At 41.1% G+C, this 21,330-nt stretch overlaps 1 protein-coding gene across 1 annotated transcript in view; it reads right to left on the reverse strand.

Moving 5' to 3' along the window:
- LOC145404717 (dyslexia-associated protein KIAA0319-like protein) overlaps positions 1–21,330 on the reverse strand; it is a 138,487-nt gene that overhangs the window by 22,026 nt on the left and 95,131 nt on the right. The window contains exons 11-13 of the mRNA XM_080276268.1: positions 19,225–19,376; positions 16,741–16,931; positions 4,940–5,039 (exon numbers count right to left, since the gene is read on the reverse strand). Coding sequence (XP_080132394.1) covers positions 4,940–5,039; positions 16,741–16,931; positions 19,225–19,376 — 443 coding nt within the window. The remainder of the gene's footprint in view (positions 1–4,939; positions 5,040–16,740; positions 16,932–19,224; positions 19,377–21,330) is intronic.

A 21,330-nucleotide genomic window follows, 5' to 3' on the forward strand; every position in this document is an offset into this window, starting at 1 on the left:
AGAACCCCTGAATTATAGACCAGTGTCTCTAACCAGCATGGTCGCAAAATTGTGTGAGAGAATCCTGAAAGACAGATGGATAAAATATCTAGAAGAGATGAATATTTTGGCTGAATGTCAGTTTGGATTCAGAAGTGGAAGGTCATGTGTTTCCAACTTGTTGAGCTTTTACTCAAGAGCGATTGATGTGGTACAGGAGAGAGATGGTTGGGTGGATTGTGTGTACTTAGACTTAGAGAAGGCCTTTGACAAGGTACCTCATAAGAGACTAATGTGAAAACTAGAATATATATAGGAGGACTGAAGGGGAAACTCCTGGAATGGATGAAAGACTTTTTGAGAGATAGACAAATGAGGACAGTAATAAAGGATAGGATGTCTGGATGGAGGGAAGTAACAAGTGGAGTCCCTCAAGGCTCGGTGTTGGCGCCAGTAATGTTCCTGATTTAAGTAAATGATATGGTAGATGGAGTGAACAGTTATGCAAGTCTGTTTGCTGATGATGTAAAGATCTTGAGGAAGGTAGAGGTTGAGGAGGATTGTAAAATGCTGCAGGAGGATCTGGAAAGGATACATGATTGGAGCCGGATGTAGGATATGAAATTTACTGTAAAGAAATGTAAAATATTGGAAATGGGTAAAAGTACCAGGAGGCCATCACTGAATTATTTGTTGGGAAATTAATTAATCACAAAAATGAGAGAAGAGAAAGATTTGGGAGTGCTGGTCCAAGATAGTTTGTCACCTGAAAAACACATTAACAAGATAGTTAGAGAGACGTATAAACTCTTGACTAACATAAGAGTAGCATTTCATTATATGGATGAGAAGATGATGAAAAAATTTATGGTGGCCATGATCCGCCCCAGGTTAGAATATGCAACGGTAGTGTGGTCCCCACACAAAAAGAAAGATATAAACAAGATTGAGAGAATACAAAGAACAGCAACCAAAATGGTCCCCAGTCTGGCAGATCTGTCGTACAGAGAGAGGCTGGAAAAGCTGGATATGCCTTCCTTAGAAGAAAGGAGAAAGAGAGGAAACATGATTACAGTGTTCAGGACCATGGTGGGAGTGTATAAAATTGACAAAGAAGATCTATTTTTATGGGATAAGAGAGTAACAAGAGGACACGGAATGAAACTGAAGAAACCAAGCTGCTTGAAGGATATCAAGAAATATAGTTTTCCTTATAGATGTATAGACCTGTGGAATAGCCTGGACAAAGAGATCGTCCAGTCTAAAAACTTAAACGAGTTTAAAGCTAAATTTGACTTATTGTTGAATGCTGTGAAGAGTATGTACGATGGTGCGAAGGCTGCAGTGCGTGTGGATGGTGAACTAAGTGAATTTTTCTCTTTGAAAGTTGGGTTGAAACAGGGATGTGTCATGTCTCCATGGTTGTTCAATCTGTACATGGACAGGGTAATAAAAGAGGTACAAGGTAGGGTAGTGGATGTTGGAGTGGTCCTGGTGAGAGAGGATAGTGTTTGGAAACTCCCTGTACTGTTGTTTGCAGATGATACTGTGTTGTTGAGTGAAGACGAAGGGGAGCTGCAAGGCTTGGTGGATGAGTTTGGGAGAGTGTGTAAGAAACGGAATCTGAAGGTGAATGTAGGGAAGAGTAAAGTGATGGTCTTTGAGAGAGGTGAAGTCAGTGAATGTACAGCGAGGTTGGATGGTGAGGAATTGGAAAATGCGAGTATGTTTAAGTACTTGGGTACTGTGATGAGTAAGGATGGAGGTTTGGAGGGTGAAGTGCTTGAAAGGGTACAGCAGGGAAGAAAGGTTGCTGGTTCTTTGAAAGCAGTGATAAGAAACAGGGAAGTGAGCAGGGAAGTGAAAAAGTTACTACATGACAGTATTGTGATACCATCTCTAACGTACGGAAGTGAAGCTTGGACATTGTTGGAAGGACACAAGTCAAGAGTGAGAGCAGTGGAAATGAGTTATTTAAGAGGAGCCTGTGGAGTCACATGGAGAGATAGGCTGACGAATGAGGATATAAAGGAACGTTGTGGTGTTGATGTGGATGTGATAGGGAGCGTTATGAGGAACACACTGAGGTGGTTTGACCACGTGGAGAGGATGGAGGGTGAAAGACTGACGAAGAGAGTGTATGTGAGTGAGGTGGAGGGGGGAAGAGGGAGGGGGTGGCCAAGGATGAGATGGAGGGATGGGGTGGAGTGGTATATGAGAGAGGGGGGTGTGAGTTGGGAGCAGGGCAGTGAAATGGCAGAGGACAGGGCGACTTGGAGGCGATTTGTTTGTGGCCACCCCAAACGGGATTGAGGCGTCTGGCAATAGATAGATAGAGAAACAGAGACGGGACCCCACGAGCATAGCTCATTTCCTGTATATCACAATTAGGTAAATACAATTAGGTAAATACACACACACACACACATGCACACATATTTCCTCTATCCCCCCCTCTTCTCCTCCCATCCCCAATTCCCCCCCCCTCCCATCCCTCCTTCATTTCCCATCATGTCCAACAATTTTTTGTTTTAGTTTCTGGCAAAAACTATTGCTCTCTCTCTCACACACACACACACACACACACACACACACACACACACACACACACACACACACACACACATGCATCCCCTCCATCCCCCCCCCCTCTTCTCCTCCCATCCCCAATTCCCCCTTCCCCCAGCCCTCCTCCAACCCCCACCATGTCCAGCAATTTTTTGTTTTAGTTTTTGGTGGTTTACTCTGAAACTATTAGTCGTATCCAAATTTAAAAAAAAAAAAAAAAACAGGAAACCTTGTGAAATTCTGCATCTTGACATATGCTTTGCTCCTGCTCGGTGTCTATAAAATTTTGCACCAGGATGTTGGGAAGTTATTTGAAGCTATCTTTACCCTTGAACAATTTTATTCTCACTGCACTTCTCCACTTTTACTCATCAGTTTTGTGTGCTTTTATTAGCTTACAGCATAAACACCAGCAAAGATGACAGTATAAAATTTATACCAATAATAACCAATTTCCGAGGGCAAATTTGGCAGTGGAAATTTTTTTCTTTGTGCCAAGGCAGAAACAGCCATAGGAGGATGGAAGAGAGATGGAGGGGAGAAGAGAGGAGGGATGGAGGGAGGACCTGGAGAGCAGTGTACACCACCACATTTGTGTTCCAATGTGGTCATTTCAAACCTACGGCCCCAAAAGGTGAACTTGGGGTGGCTTAGGTACCATGAAATCCTTCATCATGTAAACATATGGCCGTATAATGCGCAATTCTCATAAAGTAGGAGCTTCAGGGTACAGTATTCCCATATTATGTGGTGCATGCTGTACTTATCTTTCTTTCCTTGTCATAAAATTAATTGAATGATAGAACCAAGAACACTGTGCTACAAGAGAAATTTTGCATTAGAGATATTAGAGATATGATGAGGACCACTAAGTTAAGACAGTTTGAACAAGAGATATGATGAGGACCACTAAGTTAAGACAATTTGAACAAGAGATATGATGAGGACCACTAAGTTAAGACAGTTTGAACATGTTGAGAGGAAGGGGAAGGTGACTGACTAAGGAAGGTCACAATTATAAATGTAGAGGGAAGAATGCCCAGATATACAGCAAACCGAGAAGGATTTAGCATGATGACTTGCATGGGGACCTTTGAGATAGGGGTCTGAGGGGAGAAACAGCTCAAGATTATGACATATGGACAGCTGCCACAGAGTGAAAATATCTACACATGATGGCATTATCTATGATATTCAACCATAATGTTACAATGTATTCCCCTGTAGATCGAAATACCACAAACGTTTTTTCCTTTGTGTACCACTTGATTATTTTAGGCAGCTTGGGAAGACTCTAGTCCAATATGATGTAAAGTTCTCTCTGCATTTAATCATAACATGAAAAACTCTACCATCTTTAGTCACTCATACTCTGGAAGCTGCTTTGATGTCTCTTCAATCATACTTACTGTCACAAGCAGCCCACACTTACAGTCACTCTGCTTAAGGCTAAACCTTTCCTGACATACACAGCGGTGTCAAGAAGAGTGAAGCAGGTTAACTGATAAATACCATAAAGCTTTTTAATCCATCCATCCATCATCCAATCCTACACTGCCCCATGAGAAGCATAGCAGCCCGGGGCTAGGCAGTTGGTCCTGACATTTAAGATGAGAGTGACCAACCTCACTCATCCCTGAGTGGCATTACGTGAGCAATAAACCCCAATCACCTCTTGGATATAAACCTTCACCAGCTCAATCCGATTGGAGCACAATAATTACCCACTAAACCACCAGATGCCAAAATTTAGTTATATGGTTACCACCCAGTGTAGTAAATGGTTTCTTGGTGTACAGGAAACCATTTGGCTTGTCACTTAGTGTAGAGTCACCCACAGGCAGAGGGAAGAGGAAAGAATGAAGGAATGAAAGACAGAAGAGGGAGTGTAAAGTCACCCGTAGGCAGAAAGACGAGGAAAGAATGAAGGAAAAAAAGAAAGAAGAAGATGGAAGGAAAGAAGGATGGAGGAGAGGACAGGGCAGTCACCCGAGAGCAGCACTACACTGAGCGAGTGGATGGTGAGCGCCCCCACCTACCACAATAAAACTTTTTACTGGAAAATTACATGACTAATGAATATGAATGGAGGGCAGTGGAGGAGTTAAGAGTATAGAAAGCACCATGAAAAAATGGATTCTAGAAAATTTTTGGAGTGCATACAGGGTGTGTCTCATCAGAAATGCTACAGCTGTGTGGTGCTTCAAATGTGTCAGCTATGCAGCAGGAAAGGAGCACTTTCATGAGATCTGGAGGCTCAAAAAGCTGTGGAGGAGAAATGGAAGGAGTTGTTAGGGTGTTGCAAGACAAGAGTCCAGATGAAAGAGAGAATATTCTAAGAGAACCTGATTAAGTATGAAAAAAAAAAAAAAAAGGGCCTCATTTTACTTACCTTCTTCAACAATAATTGATACAGTATCAGAACTAGATGCTCCTTGGTCATCCCATACTGTCAGCTTCCACACATAGCGACCAGCTACAACACCTGAAAACTAAACGAAGGTATAAATGAGACTTTTTCTCAACATTATTTACATTTTTACTTATTTTATGCAGAAAATTCAGGCTCAGTTTCTTTTAACCAACCAAAAACAGGATTCTGCATGGCCAAAACTCCATTAAGTTGTACTTTGTGAAAACTGAGCTAACCTTCAGAAATGATCCCACTATTTGACACCATCCAGGCCAGGGAACCTTTCCCCAGAGTTACAGATATTTTGTCTGTTCACTTAATATGAGCAACCCATGCAGATTCTAGCCTGCATTTCCTCCTCAATACATGGGACCATCTCCATTTTGCTTGGTAAAAAAAAAAAAAAAAAAAAAAAAAAAAAAAAAGTCATTGTTTCCAGTGACAGCAAATCTCATCTGAGTGATATGAGGAGGAAGGAGAAGCTATGTTTCTTAGCAGTAGTAGATCAACCCCAGTCTGGTCATGCAGACCAATCAACTGCAGGCAAGCAGGACTGGCCCATGCACTGAACGAATGTTCCCTTGTGGATAGTATCATACTACAGCACTTGCGTCTCTCCACCCAGTTAACGGGCACACAGTAGCAGTGATCGCACTGTCCATCACCAGTGTCAGAATTTGAAAAAAAAAAAAAAAAAAAAAATAGGCAGCAGTTATTTGAGAACTTTTGGCTTTAGTTTCCCGACAGTTTTAGAAAATAATGCTGCATAGTGCAATATGATGCTGAATGAAAAATAAGAACTGAAAATAAAAAAGGTAATTTTTTCTAATACAATTAAACAACTACTGCATGTTATGTAAAATCATCATCATCATCCAGACCTTTCCCACCCTAGGGCAGGGTGAGAAGTAGCAACATCCAGACAGCCTAAGTTTGCCTAAGTCAATGGGCCATGCTTCTATTCACTCATCATTCCAGCCCATGGAATCCTGGCCCCATAAGATAGGCCAAAAAAATTTCATCACATTCTGTAGATGCACATATACCTATCTGACAGAGTCAATACAAACGCTGTCACTTTAGAAAGAAGTACCAAATCCCTGGTTAGGCACTTCTCCACACAAAGTTCACCCAGCCAGCTAGGTTTCTTGTCAGTCCCTTAGCCTCACTTACTCACCAACTTCCAAACTTTTCTTCCTCAAACACTCATCCACCATATCCCTTACTGTTGGTGTTGGAGACATACACTTTACACGTGTGTAATGTGTCTCTCTCCAACATATAAAGACGCTCGTGTTGTGTCTGGGATAGATTAAAACTGCTCTGTTGCTTGCCGAGTTGCGTGGGGCTAAGAAATAATCCTAATGTGTTGTGATTTAAATATATCCTCCCACAATGTATTTACCTGGTTCGTCAAAAAAATCAGGTGTTCTCAACTTTTATCACACTGTGGTGGAGTAGCATCAGTGCCTGACTTCTATCTAGAGGTCTAGGGTTCGATTCCTGGTCAAGAGCGTAAAAAACATATATATATATACAGTATATATATATATATATATATATATATATATATATATATATGTACTCACCATCCACTCACTTGATGTAGTGCTGCTCTCAGGTGTCTGCCCTGTCCTTTCCTCCATTCTTCTTTCCTTCATTTTTTCCTCGTCCTTCTGCCTACAGGTGACTTTACACTCCCTCTTCTGTCTTTCTTTCCTGCATTCTTTCTTCTTCCTTCTGCCTGTGGGTGACTACAATGGGTGACAAGCAAATGGTTTCCTGTACACCAGGAAACCATTTACTACGCTGGGTGGTAACCATATGACCAAATTATGGCGCCTTGTGGTTTAGTGGGTAATTAAAGCGCTCCAATTGGATTGAGCCTGTGTAAGTTTATATCCAAGAAGTGGCTGGCATTTATTGCTCACATAATGCCACTCAGGGATGAGTGAAGCTGGTCACTCTCATTTTAAATGTCAGGACCAACTTGCCTAGCCCCGGGTTCCTAATAGGATTGGATGATGGATGGACAGATGGATATATACAGGTATATATATATCTATCTATCTATCTATTGCCAGACACCTCAATCCCGTTTGGGGTGGCCACAAACAAATCGCCTCCAAGTCGCCCTGTCCCCCGCCATTTCACTGCCCTGCTCCCAACTCACACCCCCCTCTCTCATATACCTCTCCACCCCATCCCTCCATATACACAGTATATATATATATATATATATATATATATATATATATATATATATATATATATATATATATATATATATATATATATATATATATACAGTATATAAATATATATATATATATATATATATATACACCTAGGTCTCAATTAGCGCATGATCAAATAGTGTGATTCCCAAATAGTGCGAGCTGTCTCTTGATATCCACAACGTCTCAGATTAATAATGCTGGTGAAGCCACCACAGCAGAAGATGTGATTACTGCAGCATCTGTCAAGGATGCATTACAGGAGGTGAGACAAGAGGAGGTTACATCGATGCCAGCAACACCAGGAGAGCTCTCCATAATGCAGATCAGCCTAATTTTGGCTGCTGCAGACGCCTTAAACTTTTTGTTGCAGCAGCCATGACAGCCTACTGAAATGTGCTCAGTGCGGAGATATAGGAAAAAAATGGTGTTTCTTCAACTCAGGTTTTATCCCACTTATCCTTAACCCGTCACGTCCCGAGCTATTTCGCACCTCCGACACCCCCCAATCCCGAGGTATTTCCGAAAAAATTTTTTTTTTGGCTAAAACCTCCGCTTTTAGTGAGAAACATCGAAAATTCATAGAGAAATCGCTCACCTGAGGTTTAAAATACTCGATCAAGGTAGCAGTACCTCCTTACCTTACTGGGTTTTCTAACAGGCTGGCACCAAAGAAAACGAGTTCTATGGGAGGGTAATTATTTCACACCACTCATAAACGGTATTTATTTATTTACTTGGTACGAATTTATATGTAGTACAAGAGTATATTGGTTTTCAAACAGTAATATAGGCATTATAAGCATTGTTTCACTCACTAACTCATCACCATACCTGACCTTTTTTTGCCATATTACCTGATCCTCATTTCTGGCTGTTTCTTCCTCTAATACTATGTAAACTTTGTCCTCCACACTGTCATCGATTGGGGAATCACTCTGGCCCTAAATGTCTTTATTGGCCAGGTCACTGGTAACAGGTGAATTGCCGAGACAATGGCATGCAGGAGGGGGGGGAGGTTATGCGCTGTAAAGCATTGTCCCTGCTTGGCATCTTGTAGAGGAATAGAGTAAGGTGTCCCATGTATACATATGAAAAATCACGCGCGAAAATTGAAAACTGTGCAAATTATGAACCTTGCAATTGCACGATGTACCAGTACGTCGACAGGACTGGCAAATGCAAAATGTTGCAACGTACCCATACATCGGCGGGATGCCTCGGGTTAATCTCAAGAGCTAATATTTTTGTTAGACAAACTTCAATCTTTCTACTATCATTTGCAACAAACTGTTTGTCCGTATACACTCCAGGCTCAGAAAATGATCTGAGAGAATACAAGGTGTATCTTGATCGTCTGACAAGATGGAAATTTCCACCAAACCACAAGATTTTTTTCCGTACAAACTAGGGTTACTGCAACGTTACCTCATCACAGTAATTACAATAATAATAATAAATAAATATAAAAACACTTCTAGCCAGTCTCGTATGGTTTTATTACGATATTCCAGTGTTTATGCTAGACTTTAGCGAAACAGTAGTGATAAGAGGAAAATCATGACAAACTTTATAAAACTTCATGAATGACTTTTTTATTACCACTTACTTTTGTAAAACTTATTGATATAATGTCATGAGTCATTTCATAGCACTGCTGCACAGTTTGCAGCCGCAAAAATGATCGCTAACTAATGTGCTTAGCATCATGACTTCTCTGATTATTGAAAAAATATCGCTAAATCACTTGAATTTTATCACAGTAATTTACAGTATAATATAAATTAACACTTTCAGCCACTCTAGTATGATTTTAGTGCAATTTGGGTACGTATTACTTCATATATACGAGAGAAAGGGGGGAGGGCGCAAACCAGTTTAGACCAGCTCATCGAGGGTATGTGTACACATGTGCGTTTGTGTATGTATACCATTACGTGCATTTAGTACTAGGGTAATTGTCAGTGTTTAAAAGTTTAACCTCCAAAGCTGGAGTCACTCATCCACCAATAATAATAAAAATAAAACACTTCTAGCCAGTCTCCTATGATTTTGTTACGATATTCCAGTGTTTATCTTAGACTTTAGCGAAACAGTAATGATGTGAGGAAAATCATGACAAACTTTATCAAACCATGAATGACTTTTATTACCACTTACTTTTATAAAACTTACTGATATAATGTCACGAGTCATTTCATAGCATAGCTACACAGATTGCAACCACAAAACGTTCGCTTGCCAATGCGCTTAGCATATGGCTTCTTCGATTATTGCAAAAATATCACTAAATCACTTGTATTTTATCACAGTAATTCACAGTATAATATTAAATAACACTTTCAGTCAGTCTAGTATGATTTTAGTGCGATTTGGGTACGTAATACTTCGTATTATTTATGAGAGAGAGAGGGGAAGGGGGCAAACCGGTTTAGACCAGCTCATCGAGGGTTTGTGTACACATGTGCGTGTATGTATGTATACTATTATATAGTACTAGGGTAATTATCAGTGTTTAAAAGTTTAACCCCTAAAGTTAGAGTCACTCATCCACCAAATGAATTTTTCCCCATAAGATATGTTTCAATTAGTGCGATATCAAATAGCGCGCGCTCGCACATCCACCATATAGGTGCGTTAATTGGGATCAAGGTATAAGTAAAAGTCCAATATTTCGGCATCCAATTCCCCCGCAAATCTGACATTTCGGCAGTTTTGAGAAATAGTCCCATTTACGAAAATCTCCGATCGTTCGGCAGATTCTCCGATTTTTTTCGTCAGTCTTGAAATTCTCCATGAGGCTCGCCAGCTAGCTACCCGCCTTTACCCGCCTTAGTGAGTGAGATAGTGAAAGTGATGGAACGAGTTTACCACTGCCATGAAGCTCAGAGGCTAGCTCTTTCTCCTATAGCATAAAGAGAGGACAAACTGTTAGACTGATTTATTTACCGGTAAATGTACACTTAAGTACCAGAAAGACCTTTCCAGTTCAATGTATATTCCTCCAGCTTGTTTCAGTATTTTTCAGACTATATTCAGTTCGGTAAATCACGTTTTCTTACTGAAAGATTTCCTCCCTGTTAGTATCGTCACGTTCTAAAGCTGTACCTACGATTGTTTCCAGCACAATGGACGAAACTCATCGTACTCAAATGTGGACTTCGTTTCCCAACTTCCCAACTGAAGATTAGGTTAGGTTACATTATTAGGTGCAGTTAAGCTAGGTTAGGCCAGGTTTAAACACTTAGATTAGAACAGTGTCTTCTGCCATTACGTTAACGAATCAAAGAGTCGTCACACCAGAACAGATAAAAACAGCGGGGAAAGATTTAACAAGAAATGTTTATTTACCAACCCAGAAATAATCAGAAAAATATAACAGACTATCAGGATGAACTGATTTGGTAAGGTGCTTTTACTGCTTACAGCAAAGCGTATGTTTACCCCCTCAAATACTCAATGTTCGTGAGTTCAGAAATTTGTGTACTCCCGTGGCAGACCTTGAAACCATTTTTTCAAAGTTATAAAGTCAGTTTCTTTTTCTTACAGATGTGAAAAGACTCGTTTGGTACACCTGGCTTTTTCCCCTCCTCCCTAAACCCATCTTGTGATTTGTTATGATTCGTGAAAGAAAATTAGGGGGCATGTTACATTAGAATTTAAACATAAAGTTAGGGTGCATGTTACTTTAGTATTTAAACATATTGGCGAAAACATCTGGGATGAAAGGACCGCCGAGCTGTTTGGGATTGTAGAGTAGGGTCGTATAAACATACCAGTGACCTTGGTTCCCTTCCCATAATTGTTCGCAGTTTTTATGGCTCTCCCTAACTTAACGTTACTGACACCGGTACAGTAAAGCATTGTTCAAGGCTAACAGCCATAAGGGGTTAATGGAATACATTATTGTTTGTATCAATACTCTCTCTTTCACACATACACGAACAAAAGAATGTGCAATAAATGTACACTTAACTGTAAGGAGCAGAAATAACTGTATGCTCTGTCGGTCCGAAATGTGTTGGGAAGCGACATCGAACAATGAATGTGGAACTGAATGCCACCTTACAAGAACACTTGAGATGAAAGTATTTTTTCTTATTAGTAAACATAATTGTTCCATTTCGTCCCCTATAATTGTGAAACTCTTAAATTTTCGTCCAAGCATACACCCTAATAACCTTACCAATTCAATTCATATTCTCTAGTTTGTTTTTGTATTTTTCTAGTTTGTTTTCTTATTATCATAACGTTCCTTAAGCCTTACCTACGTTTGTTTCCGGCATATTGGAAGAAACTTACTCATAATTAGGGTGCATGTTACATTAGCATTTAAACATATCGGCGAAAACATCTGAGATGAAGTGGCAGGCCGCCTGACTGTTTGAGATGGTAGAGGAGGGTCGTGAAAACATACCAGTGACCTTCGTTCCCTTCCCATAATTGTTCGCAGTTTTTTATAGCTCTCTAACCCAACATCCCTGACACCGGTACAGTAAAGCATTGTTCGAGGCTGACAGCTATGATGGGGTTAATGGAATGCATTATTGTTTGTATTAATTCTCTCTTTCACACATACAGTACACTTAGGAACGAACAAAAGAGTGAACAGTAAATGTAAGAGGAAGAAATAACAATGCTCTGTTGGTCCGAAATGTGTTGGGAGGCGCGATACCTAACGAAAAATGCAGAACTCAATGCTAACTTACGAGAACACATGAGATGAGTATTTTTTTTTTTTTCTGATTAGCAGACATTCTTGTTTCATTTCGTTCCCTAAAACTAGGAAACCCATTACTTTTCGTCTAAGCATACAGCCTAAAGACCTCACCAATTCACTTCATATTCCTCCAGTTTGTTTTCTGTGTTTTTCTATTTTGAGGGTAGTAAATTACCTTCTCTTGCTGAAAGATTTTCTCTTTTATCACGTTCTTTAAGCCGTACCTACGATTGCTTCGGGCATAATGGATGAAACTCATCGTACACAAAAATGGATTTAGTTTCCCAATTTCCCAACTGGAGCCCAGGTTAGGTCAGGTTAGGTTAAATTATTAAGTAGTTAAGCAAGGTTAGGCTACGTCAGGAGTAACAGTTGCCTCACCAAACTCCATCCTACCACCCTTGTGATCGAGTTAGCAAGGTTAGGCTACGTCAGGAGTAACAGTTGCCTCACCAAACTCCATCCTACCACCCTTGTGATCGAGTTGTGAGCAGGAGGTGTGGGTGGGGGCAGGGTGAGCAAGACTCTGGTTTATCCATGCCTCTCTCCCTAGAAACTGGATGCTTCCTGTTTAAACCGGAGCTATCGTACGGATAATTCTATGAATTACCACAGAACCATTGGGTCAGGGCCTGGATATACCGAAAGCTGGATAATCGAGCTTCCACTGTATAGTACTGTATTCATTACAGTATTGTACAGTATCAAACAGTATACAGTACTCTCTCCAAACACATTTGTAATGGTATGAGTAATGATGATAGTGTTCACCGAAACATATAAGGTACTGAGTGGGTAGGGTTTTCGATAATTCGGCAATTTTGATATTTCGGCACTTGCCTGGTCCCATAGATGCCGAAAAATCGGACTTCTACTGTATATATCATCATTGCCAGACGCCATGTATCCCAAACGGGGTGGCCAAGGGCTTAGAGTTAATTGTTTTACAGGGAGGGGCACTAATCCTCCACCAACCCCACTTGACACGTAGGGATATATATATATATATATATATATATATATACATACTGTAAATAGATAGATAGAGATAGATATATACAGGTATATATATATATATATATATATATATATATATATATATATACATACTGTAAATAGATATATACAGGTATATATATATATATATATATATATATATACAGTAATCACTCTAATATCCGGATGCCCAATATCCGAACATCCCCACCATCCGAACATAAGAATGTTTCATACTGTACTTTTTTCCATACTATACTTACCTCATTTCATTCTTTAATGTCCTTTATTGGTGTGAATAGGGTGTTAGGAACTAAGCGTGTGCAGTAGGAAGGTGTTTTTCTGAGTTAGGCTAGGTTAGGGTCCATAAGTACCAGTTCAGGAGCCAGTCACCAGAATGTTTATTATTGTATGAACCTACTTCTAAACCCTCATTTTATGTTTCTTTTGCATTTATTCCAGTCATTTATGTGCCTTATTGGTGTGATTTGGGTCTTAAATAGGTGCTATGCATCTCCAGAGGGAGTTGTATAGGTGTTTCTCTGAGTTAGGGTCCATAAGTACAAGTCCATAAGCTGGGGCCCAATATCCGGACAGAACCAATATCCGGACCTACCTATGGCTCTATTACGTCGGATATTGGAGTGATTACTGTGTGTATATATATATATATATATATATATATATATATATATATATATATATTGCCAGACGCCTTAATCCCTTATACGGGGTGGCCACAAACAAATCGCCTCCACGTCACCCTGTCCCCCGCCATTTCACTACCCTGCTCCCAATTCACATACCCCTCTCTCATATACCTCTCCACTCCATCCCTCCATCTCATCCTTTGCCTTCCCCTCCCTCTCTTCCTCTCCACCTCACTCACATACACTCTCCTCATCAGTCTCTCACTCTCCATCCTCTCCACATGGCCAAACTACCTCAATGTGTTTCTCCTAACACTTCCTATCACGTCCACATCCACGCCACAACACTTTCACATCCTTATTTGTCAGTCTGTCTCTCCATCCTCTCAAATAACTAATTTCCACTGCTCTCACTCTTGACTTGTGTCCCTCCAACAACGTCCAAGCTTCACTTCCATTTGCTAGAGTTGCTATCACAATACTGTCATGTAATAACTTTTTCACTTCCATGCTCACCCCCCTGTTTCTTATCATTGCCTTCAAGGGACCAGCAACCTTTCTTCCTTGCTGTACCCTTACTGGTACTTCACCCTCCAAACTTCCATCCTTACTCATCACACTACCCAAGTACTTCATCGTACTCATATATATACAGTATATATTATTTATATATATATATCTATATATCTATATATACTGTATATATATAAATATATATATATATATATATATGGTGAGGAATTGGAAAATGTGAGTACGTTTAAGTACTTGGGTAATGTGAAGAGTAAGGATGGAGGTTTGGAGGGTGAAGTGCTTGAAAGGGTACAGCAGGGAAGAAAGGTTGCTGGTTCTTTGAAAGCAGTGATAAGAAACAGGGAAGTGAGCATGCAAGTGAAAAAGTTACTACATGACAGTATTGTGATACAACTCTAACGTACGGAAGTGAAGCTTGGACGTTGTTGGAAGGACACAAGTCAAGAGTGAGAGCAGTGGAAATGAGTTATTTAAGAGGAGCCTGTGGAGTCACATGGAGAGACAGGCTGATGAATGAGGATATAAAGGAGCGTTGTGGTGTTGATGTGGATGTGATAGGAAGCATTATAAGGAACACACTGAGGTGGTTTGGCCATGTGGAGAGGATGGAGGGTGAAAGACTGACAAAGAGAGTGTATGTGAGTGAGGTGGAGGGGGAAAGAGGGAGGGGGAGGCCGAGGATGAGATGGAGGGATGGGGTGGAGAGGTATATGAGAAAGGGGTGTGTGAGTTGGGAGCAGGGGAGTGAAATGGCGGGGGACAGGGCGACTTGGAGGCGATTTGTTTGTGGCCACCCCAAACGGGATTGAGGCGTCTGGCAATAGATAGATAGATATATATATATACAGTGAAATTTCAAATTTTGATGGACATATGTTCCTAAAAATCACCATGAAATTCAAATAATCGAAATTTAAACTGAACTTCTTATGGGAAAAATTAGTTTGGGTTCGGGGCCTCTGAACCTAACTCCCTAAAACCATGATTTTTTGCCCACACCTCCTATAAACTTTATGAACTATAACTGTGGTTAACTAACTGTAGTTCTGCATTGTATTCCATACTGTCAGCAAGTGTATACTTGGTGTATTTCTGCCCTTTCCTGTATTGCCATTTCTCCTTTGGCTGCGAAGATTTAGAGGTGCCAGGCTGCTCTCGTACATTACCACTGCTACCCAAAGAACCACTCTTGCTTGCCATCTTGAAACAGGTAAGTTGCGATGAAAATACAAAGAAAATACATACAACTAAATTGCAGTGAAATGCATGTCCACATATGGTTAGGCTCATACTTTTTCTTATAATTTTCCTTCACTTCTAGCATTTTGGTTTGCATCAAAAATATTATCTTCGCTTGTTTTGGTTGGAGTCTGGCCCTGAGAGCACATGTCACATATGTTATTAGGTTAGGTTCATACTTTTTTTATCATTTTCCTTCACTTCTAGCATTTTGGTTTGCATCATAAATATTATCTTTGCTTGTTTTGGTTGGAGTCTGGCCCTCAGAGCATCGAAAGACGCAAATTTGCATAAAAAAGTAAGGTAGGCAGACCACTCAAATTCCATCGAAATTTGATTCATCGAATTCTAAACTGTTGAAATTTGAGATTTTACTGTATATATATAGATATATATCATCTCATCTCAACTCATCAGCCGTTTGAGTGTCCACTGCAGGACCGGCCTATCCCGACCGAAGCGGGGACAATACAGCCAATATATCTCTACCAAGTGGCTTAGGCTGTCTGGTATAGATTGTATGTAGGGTGAGAAGTGCTTGTAAGTGTAATTATAGTGTTTGAGTGGCTTTGGATGCGTGTGTAGTCTGTGAACCAAGTGTAACTGGCCCACGCAAGTCGACTGGGCGCAAGCATACTTTATAGTATACGACACTGGTTCAACCACAGCACCCCTTGTGTCCGCCAATGCAGTACGTGGCCGGAGAATGCTCCCAAAGTTTATTACCCAGGCAGGGCGCAAACCCTCGTTCTTCAGTGCATGAAAACACACACTTTACCACTGTACCATAGAGGCTCCATATATATATATATATATCTATATATATATTGGTGGTAGGTGGGGGCACTCACCATCCACTCACTTGATGTAGTGCTGCTCTCGGGTATGCCCTTTCCTCTCCTCCATCCTTCTTTTCTTCCATCCTCTTCTGTCTTCCTTTCCTTCATTCTTTCCTTGTCCTTCTGCCTACGGGTGACCTTGCACCCTCTCTTCTGCCTTTCCTTCATTCTTTCCTCTTCCTTCTGCCTGTGGGTGACTCTACACTGGGTGACAAGCCAAATGGTTTCCTGTACACCAGGACACCATTTACTATGCTGGGTGTTAACCATATAACCAAGTTTTGGTGCCTGGTGGTTTAGTGGGTAATTACAGAACTCCTATCAGATTGAGCCTGTGAAGGTTTATATCCAAGGGATGGTTGGGGTTATTGCTCACGTAATGCCACTTAGGGATGAGTGAGGCTGGTCACTCTCATCTTAAATGTCATGACCAACATGCCTAACCCCGGCTCCTACGCTCCTCATGGGACAATTTAGGATTGGATGATGGATATATATATATATATATAAATATATATATATCCAAAAAAAAAAAAAGTGACAGTATGAAAGTTTATCGACATACCATGAGGACAGGTGTGGTGTGTGATGCATTGATGACAGTGCCTGCAGCAAGAGAAGCTGGGTCTTTCTCCCACAACCACCGGGTCACAGCCACATCATCACTGGAGCCAGACCCATCCACTACCACTACTGACACTGGTAGCTTCACACTCTGGTCACCCCCAGCTCTGGCCACTGGTGCTTGGTTTGTATCTGACAAATAGGCACATACAGATGTGTTGGTTACAAACTGTATAACAGTTTCAATCATAGTGTTATTTTCATATCACCTGAAGAACTGGAAGGGACTTAATGTTATGAAGTATATGGTGTGTGGCACATTCCTTGTGGGGTGGAGCCAAGAATTTTCAAGGCCTGAATGATGACTAAATTAATGTATTTTCCAAATGAGTGGGCGAGTGGGCACTCTGCTGATAGCTCTCATACTTCTTGCTTTCTTTTTCATAATTCTGGATCAAGCCTGCCCCATTTATTAATGGGAAACATGATTAGCATGATAAAAAAGGATAATGATGAACTGATGGACAACTTAATATATTAAACTCTCACTTACATGATATATACAACAAAATGCAAACTCAGCTGGCAGTATGTTATTGCTGTTGTGATCCAATTCCATCTGAACATAAACCCAGTAGACTGCATGAAGTTTTGTCATTTTAGCTAAGCATTCCCACAGATCTTTCACTGAAGTTATGTTGAAAGATTATCAGTACTGTGAAAGCACAGTCTATGAATTTAGTAAGTGTGCTGTGGTGTACAGGGTTGCATTACAGTGAACAAACAGTGGATTGTTCGGGAGCTGTATTTTGTGTTGGCACAGAAGCAGGGAAGGCTGACAGACACAGTGTAGTCTGGACAGGTGTGCTTGTATCTCTGTGGGAAGGGCAATTTTGAGGGATGAAAGTCTGCTGGGGGTTCATGAAGGACTGAATGGGGGTTCTGGATGGCTGTGATACCTATGTGTTTATTTGGGTAAATGATGAGAGATTTCCTGAGGTATTTCCCTTTGGCAGCACACTCTCACTCCTATTCTGTCCAGCTTTCTAATGCAAGAGTTAACTAGACCTCAAAAGGTCAACTTTGGAACTGTCTTCCTCAGCCTGTACTTCCCTCTGCCTATGACATGACTACATCGTGATCAAGCAAGCCACTCTCCAATTCCCTAGACACTATATATCATCTGATTGTCCATGCACATTTACACAGCCAACTCATTTCTCACCTTTCTTATCACTCGACATACATACAATAGGTGGTAGGTGGTGGTGACTATCATCCACTCATGTGATGTAGAGCAGTCCACTTCTTCCTCCACATTTATCATTCTATTCCTCCCATCTTTCCTGCTACTTTTATTACCCTTCTGTCCACTTCACATAACTACATTGAGTGACAAGCCTAATGGTTTCCTGTAATCCAGCTGATCATATACCCACATAATGGGGTGGTGTGGAGCCTACTATGGTGCCACTGTTACCAGGGTGGAGACACAAATGTGGCAACCATCCAGGAACCAAACCTCCATACTCTCCCCCACACCTGGCGCTGTGTGCCACAATGAAGCATCGATTCACTGCATGGGGTGGTCCTTGAGGGGCAGTTGCTTGCCTGTGGTTGATGGCTTTGTTCAGCCAGAAAGACTGGGGCTGCTCAACAACAACATCCCATGAATTAGTCTGTGCCTGAAAAAGTTATCAGCAATTACCAAGCCCTTCCTGGTACAAGCATCCAGCAGGGCACTACCATTCCCATTCACTTCAGTTGGTACATCAGAAACACTCTCTCAATACAATCAAACTTCCTCAAGCATACAATCTCCCAGAACTCTGCTGCTACTCCAGTTGCTCAGTCCTCAATTGGAGTATGTGCCCATACAGCTACCCATGTGTGTATTCCTACTTTCATTCTTAGTCATACATTCCAACTGATCTACACTCCCAACTATTCTCCTTCCATCTCTTACAAACAATACATATACTGCATCATCCTTTGCTATGTCAATCTCCTCCACTTCAGCACACCTACCCAACCTCAGCCAATCTACAAATATATTTCCACTTTTGTATCTTGAAGCACAAGCATTATCTACCTCTGTTTGAGTTCATCATTTGCACTCCTTACATCTTAACTTGCCATATACTGAATGTCCTGTGTCCGGTCTTTGGCCATCAACTGCTGATCCACCTAATTCTGAGTCTTTTTGTTCATTTTTTAAATATTCATTTTTGGGCATGTCACTAAACCTACACAAACGCTTTTTGTCACTTCCATGACATCCAGGGAACACATGGAATTTGGTTACATGATTAAAACCCAATGTAGTAAGGGGTTTTCTGGTCTACAGAAACCCATTTGGCTTGTCACACAGTGTAGAGTCATCTAAAGATAACTAATCAAGTGAGTGGATGACGGTTGCTCGCACCTACCATTAACCCATTACAGTATGATAATAACAAGATCAAAAACAATCCACAAAATTTACCTTGGATAACAGTAACAGTGACATTATCTGTGGTATTTTTCGATTCTTCACCATTCCAAATAGTTAGGCCAAAAACATACTTTCCTTTGGTCAATCCTGTAACATTCACTCGAGCCACATCTGTCTGTGAAAACTGTGCGTTGTTTGGTCCACTGAAAAAAAAAAAGTATTACCATTCAGAGTACAATAATAAAGCAATAATGTAAGTAAATACTGTACTGCAAAAGTAAAGCTACTGATATTCTAATCAGTGTTGTCACTTACAAACTTTTTGTTGTCAAAATTGTACCAATTTTCATCAACATGTACCAAACTCCACATTTTTTTTTGGTACATCGGGAGTTTTGAGTCATCATACCACTCGGTACATTCATTAGAATATCTGCTGCCACTGTAACAGTTTTTCTATGAATATATCAAGAAAAGTCTGACACAGACAGAAGCAGTCTGGACTGCCTGACCTCAGTCTACCTTGGGCAGAGGGTTGGTGAAGGATGAGGATGTTCAGGTAGGTTGTCATGACCTTGATGATGGGTGCTGGATGGCCATTGGGTTATTTGTCGTGACCTTGATGATGTGCACCGGATGGGCATTGGGTGGTTGTCATGACCTTGATGATGGATGCTGGATGGGCTTTAGATGGTTGTCATGACCCTGATGGTGGGCGTTGGATGGGCACTGGGTGGTCATCGTGACCTTGATGATGGGCTTTGGATGGGCATTGGAGTGGGTCAGGATTTTGACTTTTTTGAGGATGTAGATTACTGCTACAAGTTCGATAATAAGTAATGATGCAACAGTGCTAATGAAAAAAAAGAAGTTGGTGCAATCTGGATTAATGTCTGATATATCGGAAAGAGTCTGGGTTGCAAGGGGAAGTTCAGATGTTTCTTTTAACAGAATTTTACTTTTTTCACAACTGCTTGGGCCCCATATTGGTCCATACTAGTCCGTTAGAGTGAGGTTTTACTGCGTGTAGGCTATGTATGTATGTATGTACAGTATGTATATCTCATCAGCCGTTTGAGTGTCCACTGCAGGACCGGCCTATCCCTACCGAAGTGGGGACGATATAGCCAATGTATCTCTACCAAGTGGCTTAGGCCGTCTAGTAGAGACTGTATGTAGGGTGAGAAGTGCATGTGGGTGTAATTGTTGTGGGAGTGGCTTTGGATGTGTGTGTAGTCTGTGAACCAAGTGTAATCAGCCCGCGCAAGCCGACTGGGTGCTAACATACTTTAGTACGCGACACTGATTCAACCACAGCACCCCTTGTCTCTGCCTATGCAGTATGTGACCAGAAGAACGCTCCCAAAGTTTATTACCCTGGCACGGCACGAACCCTCGTTCTTCAGTGTACGAAAACGCACACTTTATCACTGTACCAAAGAGGCTCCACAGTATGTATGTGTATATATACATATATATATATATATATATATATATATATATATATACAGTATATATACAGGTATACCCCAGTTTGACGATGTAAATGGTTAGGTAAAACCACATCATTAGACGGGGTACCGTATATCGGGGTACTTTTAACATGTAAAGTACTTGGAAGCGTTTATCAGGCTTGGGTTTTCTCTCCAAACAAGTCCAAAACCCACCCAAATGAGCCCCAAAACAAGTTTAGAGCCAATCTAAATGGCCTAACAGCTGTAAAGGAAGCTAACCTAAGCCTAACACCCGTAAATTACTCACTAAAACCAACATATAAAGCCTGAAAATCATAAAAAATACGTTAGAAAATGTCAAACACCTCAACACTTACTTCTTGTAAGTTCATGTCCAGTCCTGGTCATCATTCTTGCATCCCCCCCCCCCCCCCGAGGCTAGGGTACATGTGGTGCTCCCTAGCACTCACTTATCATCCTCAAAGCTCTCAAACCCCATCTCCATGGCAGGGTCAGAAGGAGGGAAAGTCTGGCAAGGTGGGGTGATCACAGCGGGAGACTGATGCACTGGCTCTGCAGTTGGCGATGGAATGCAATGCGATGACTCAGGCGGTGGCAATGGGGTGTGACGAGATTGCTCAGGCGGTGGTGATGGGGTGCAATGCGATGGCTCAGGCAGTGGTGATGAGGTGCAATGCAATGG

The sequence above is a fragment of the Coenobita brevimanus genome, chromosome 64 (genome assembly GCF_032717465.1).
Source record: "Coenobita brevimanus isolate Jiangsu-jjx chromosome 64, ASM3271746v2, whole genome shotgun sequence".
Taxonomy (NCBI): Eukaryota; Metazoa; Arthropoda; class Malacostraca; order Decapoda; family Coenobitidae; genus Coenobita; species Coenobita brevimanus.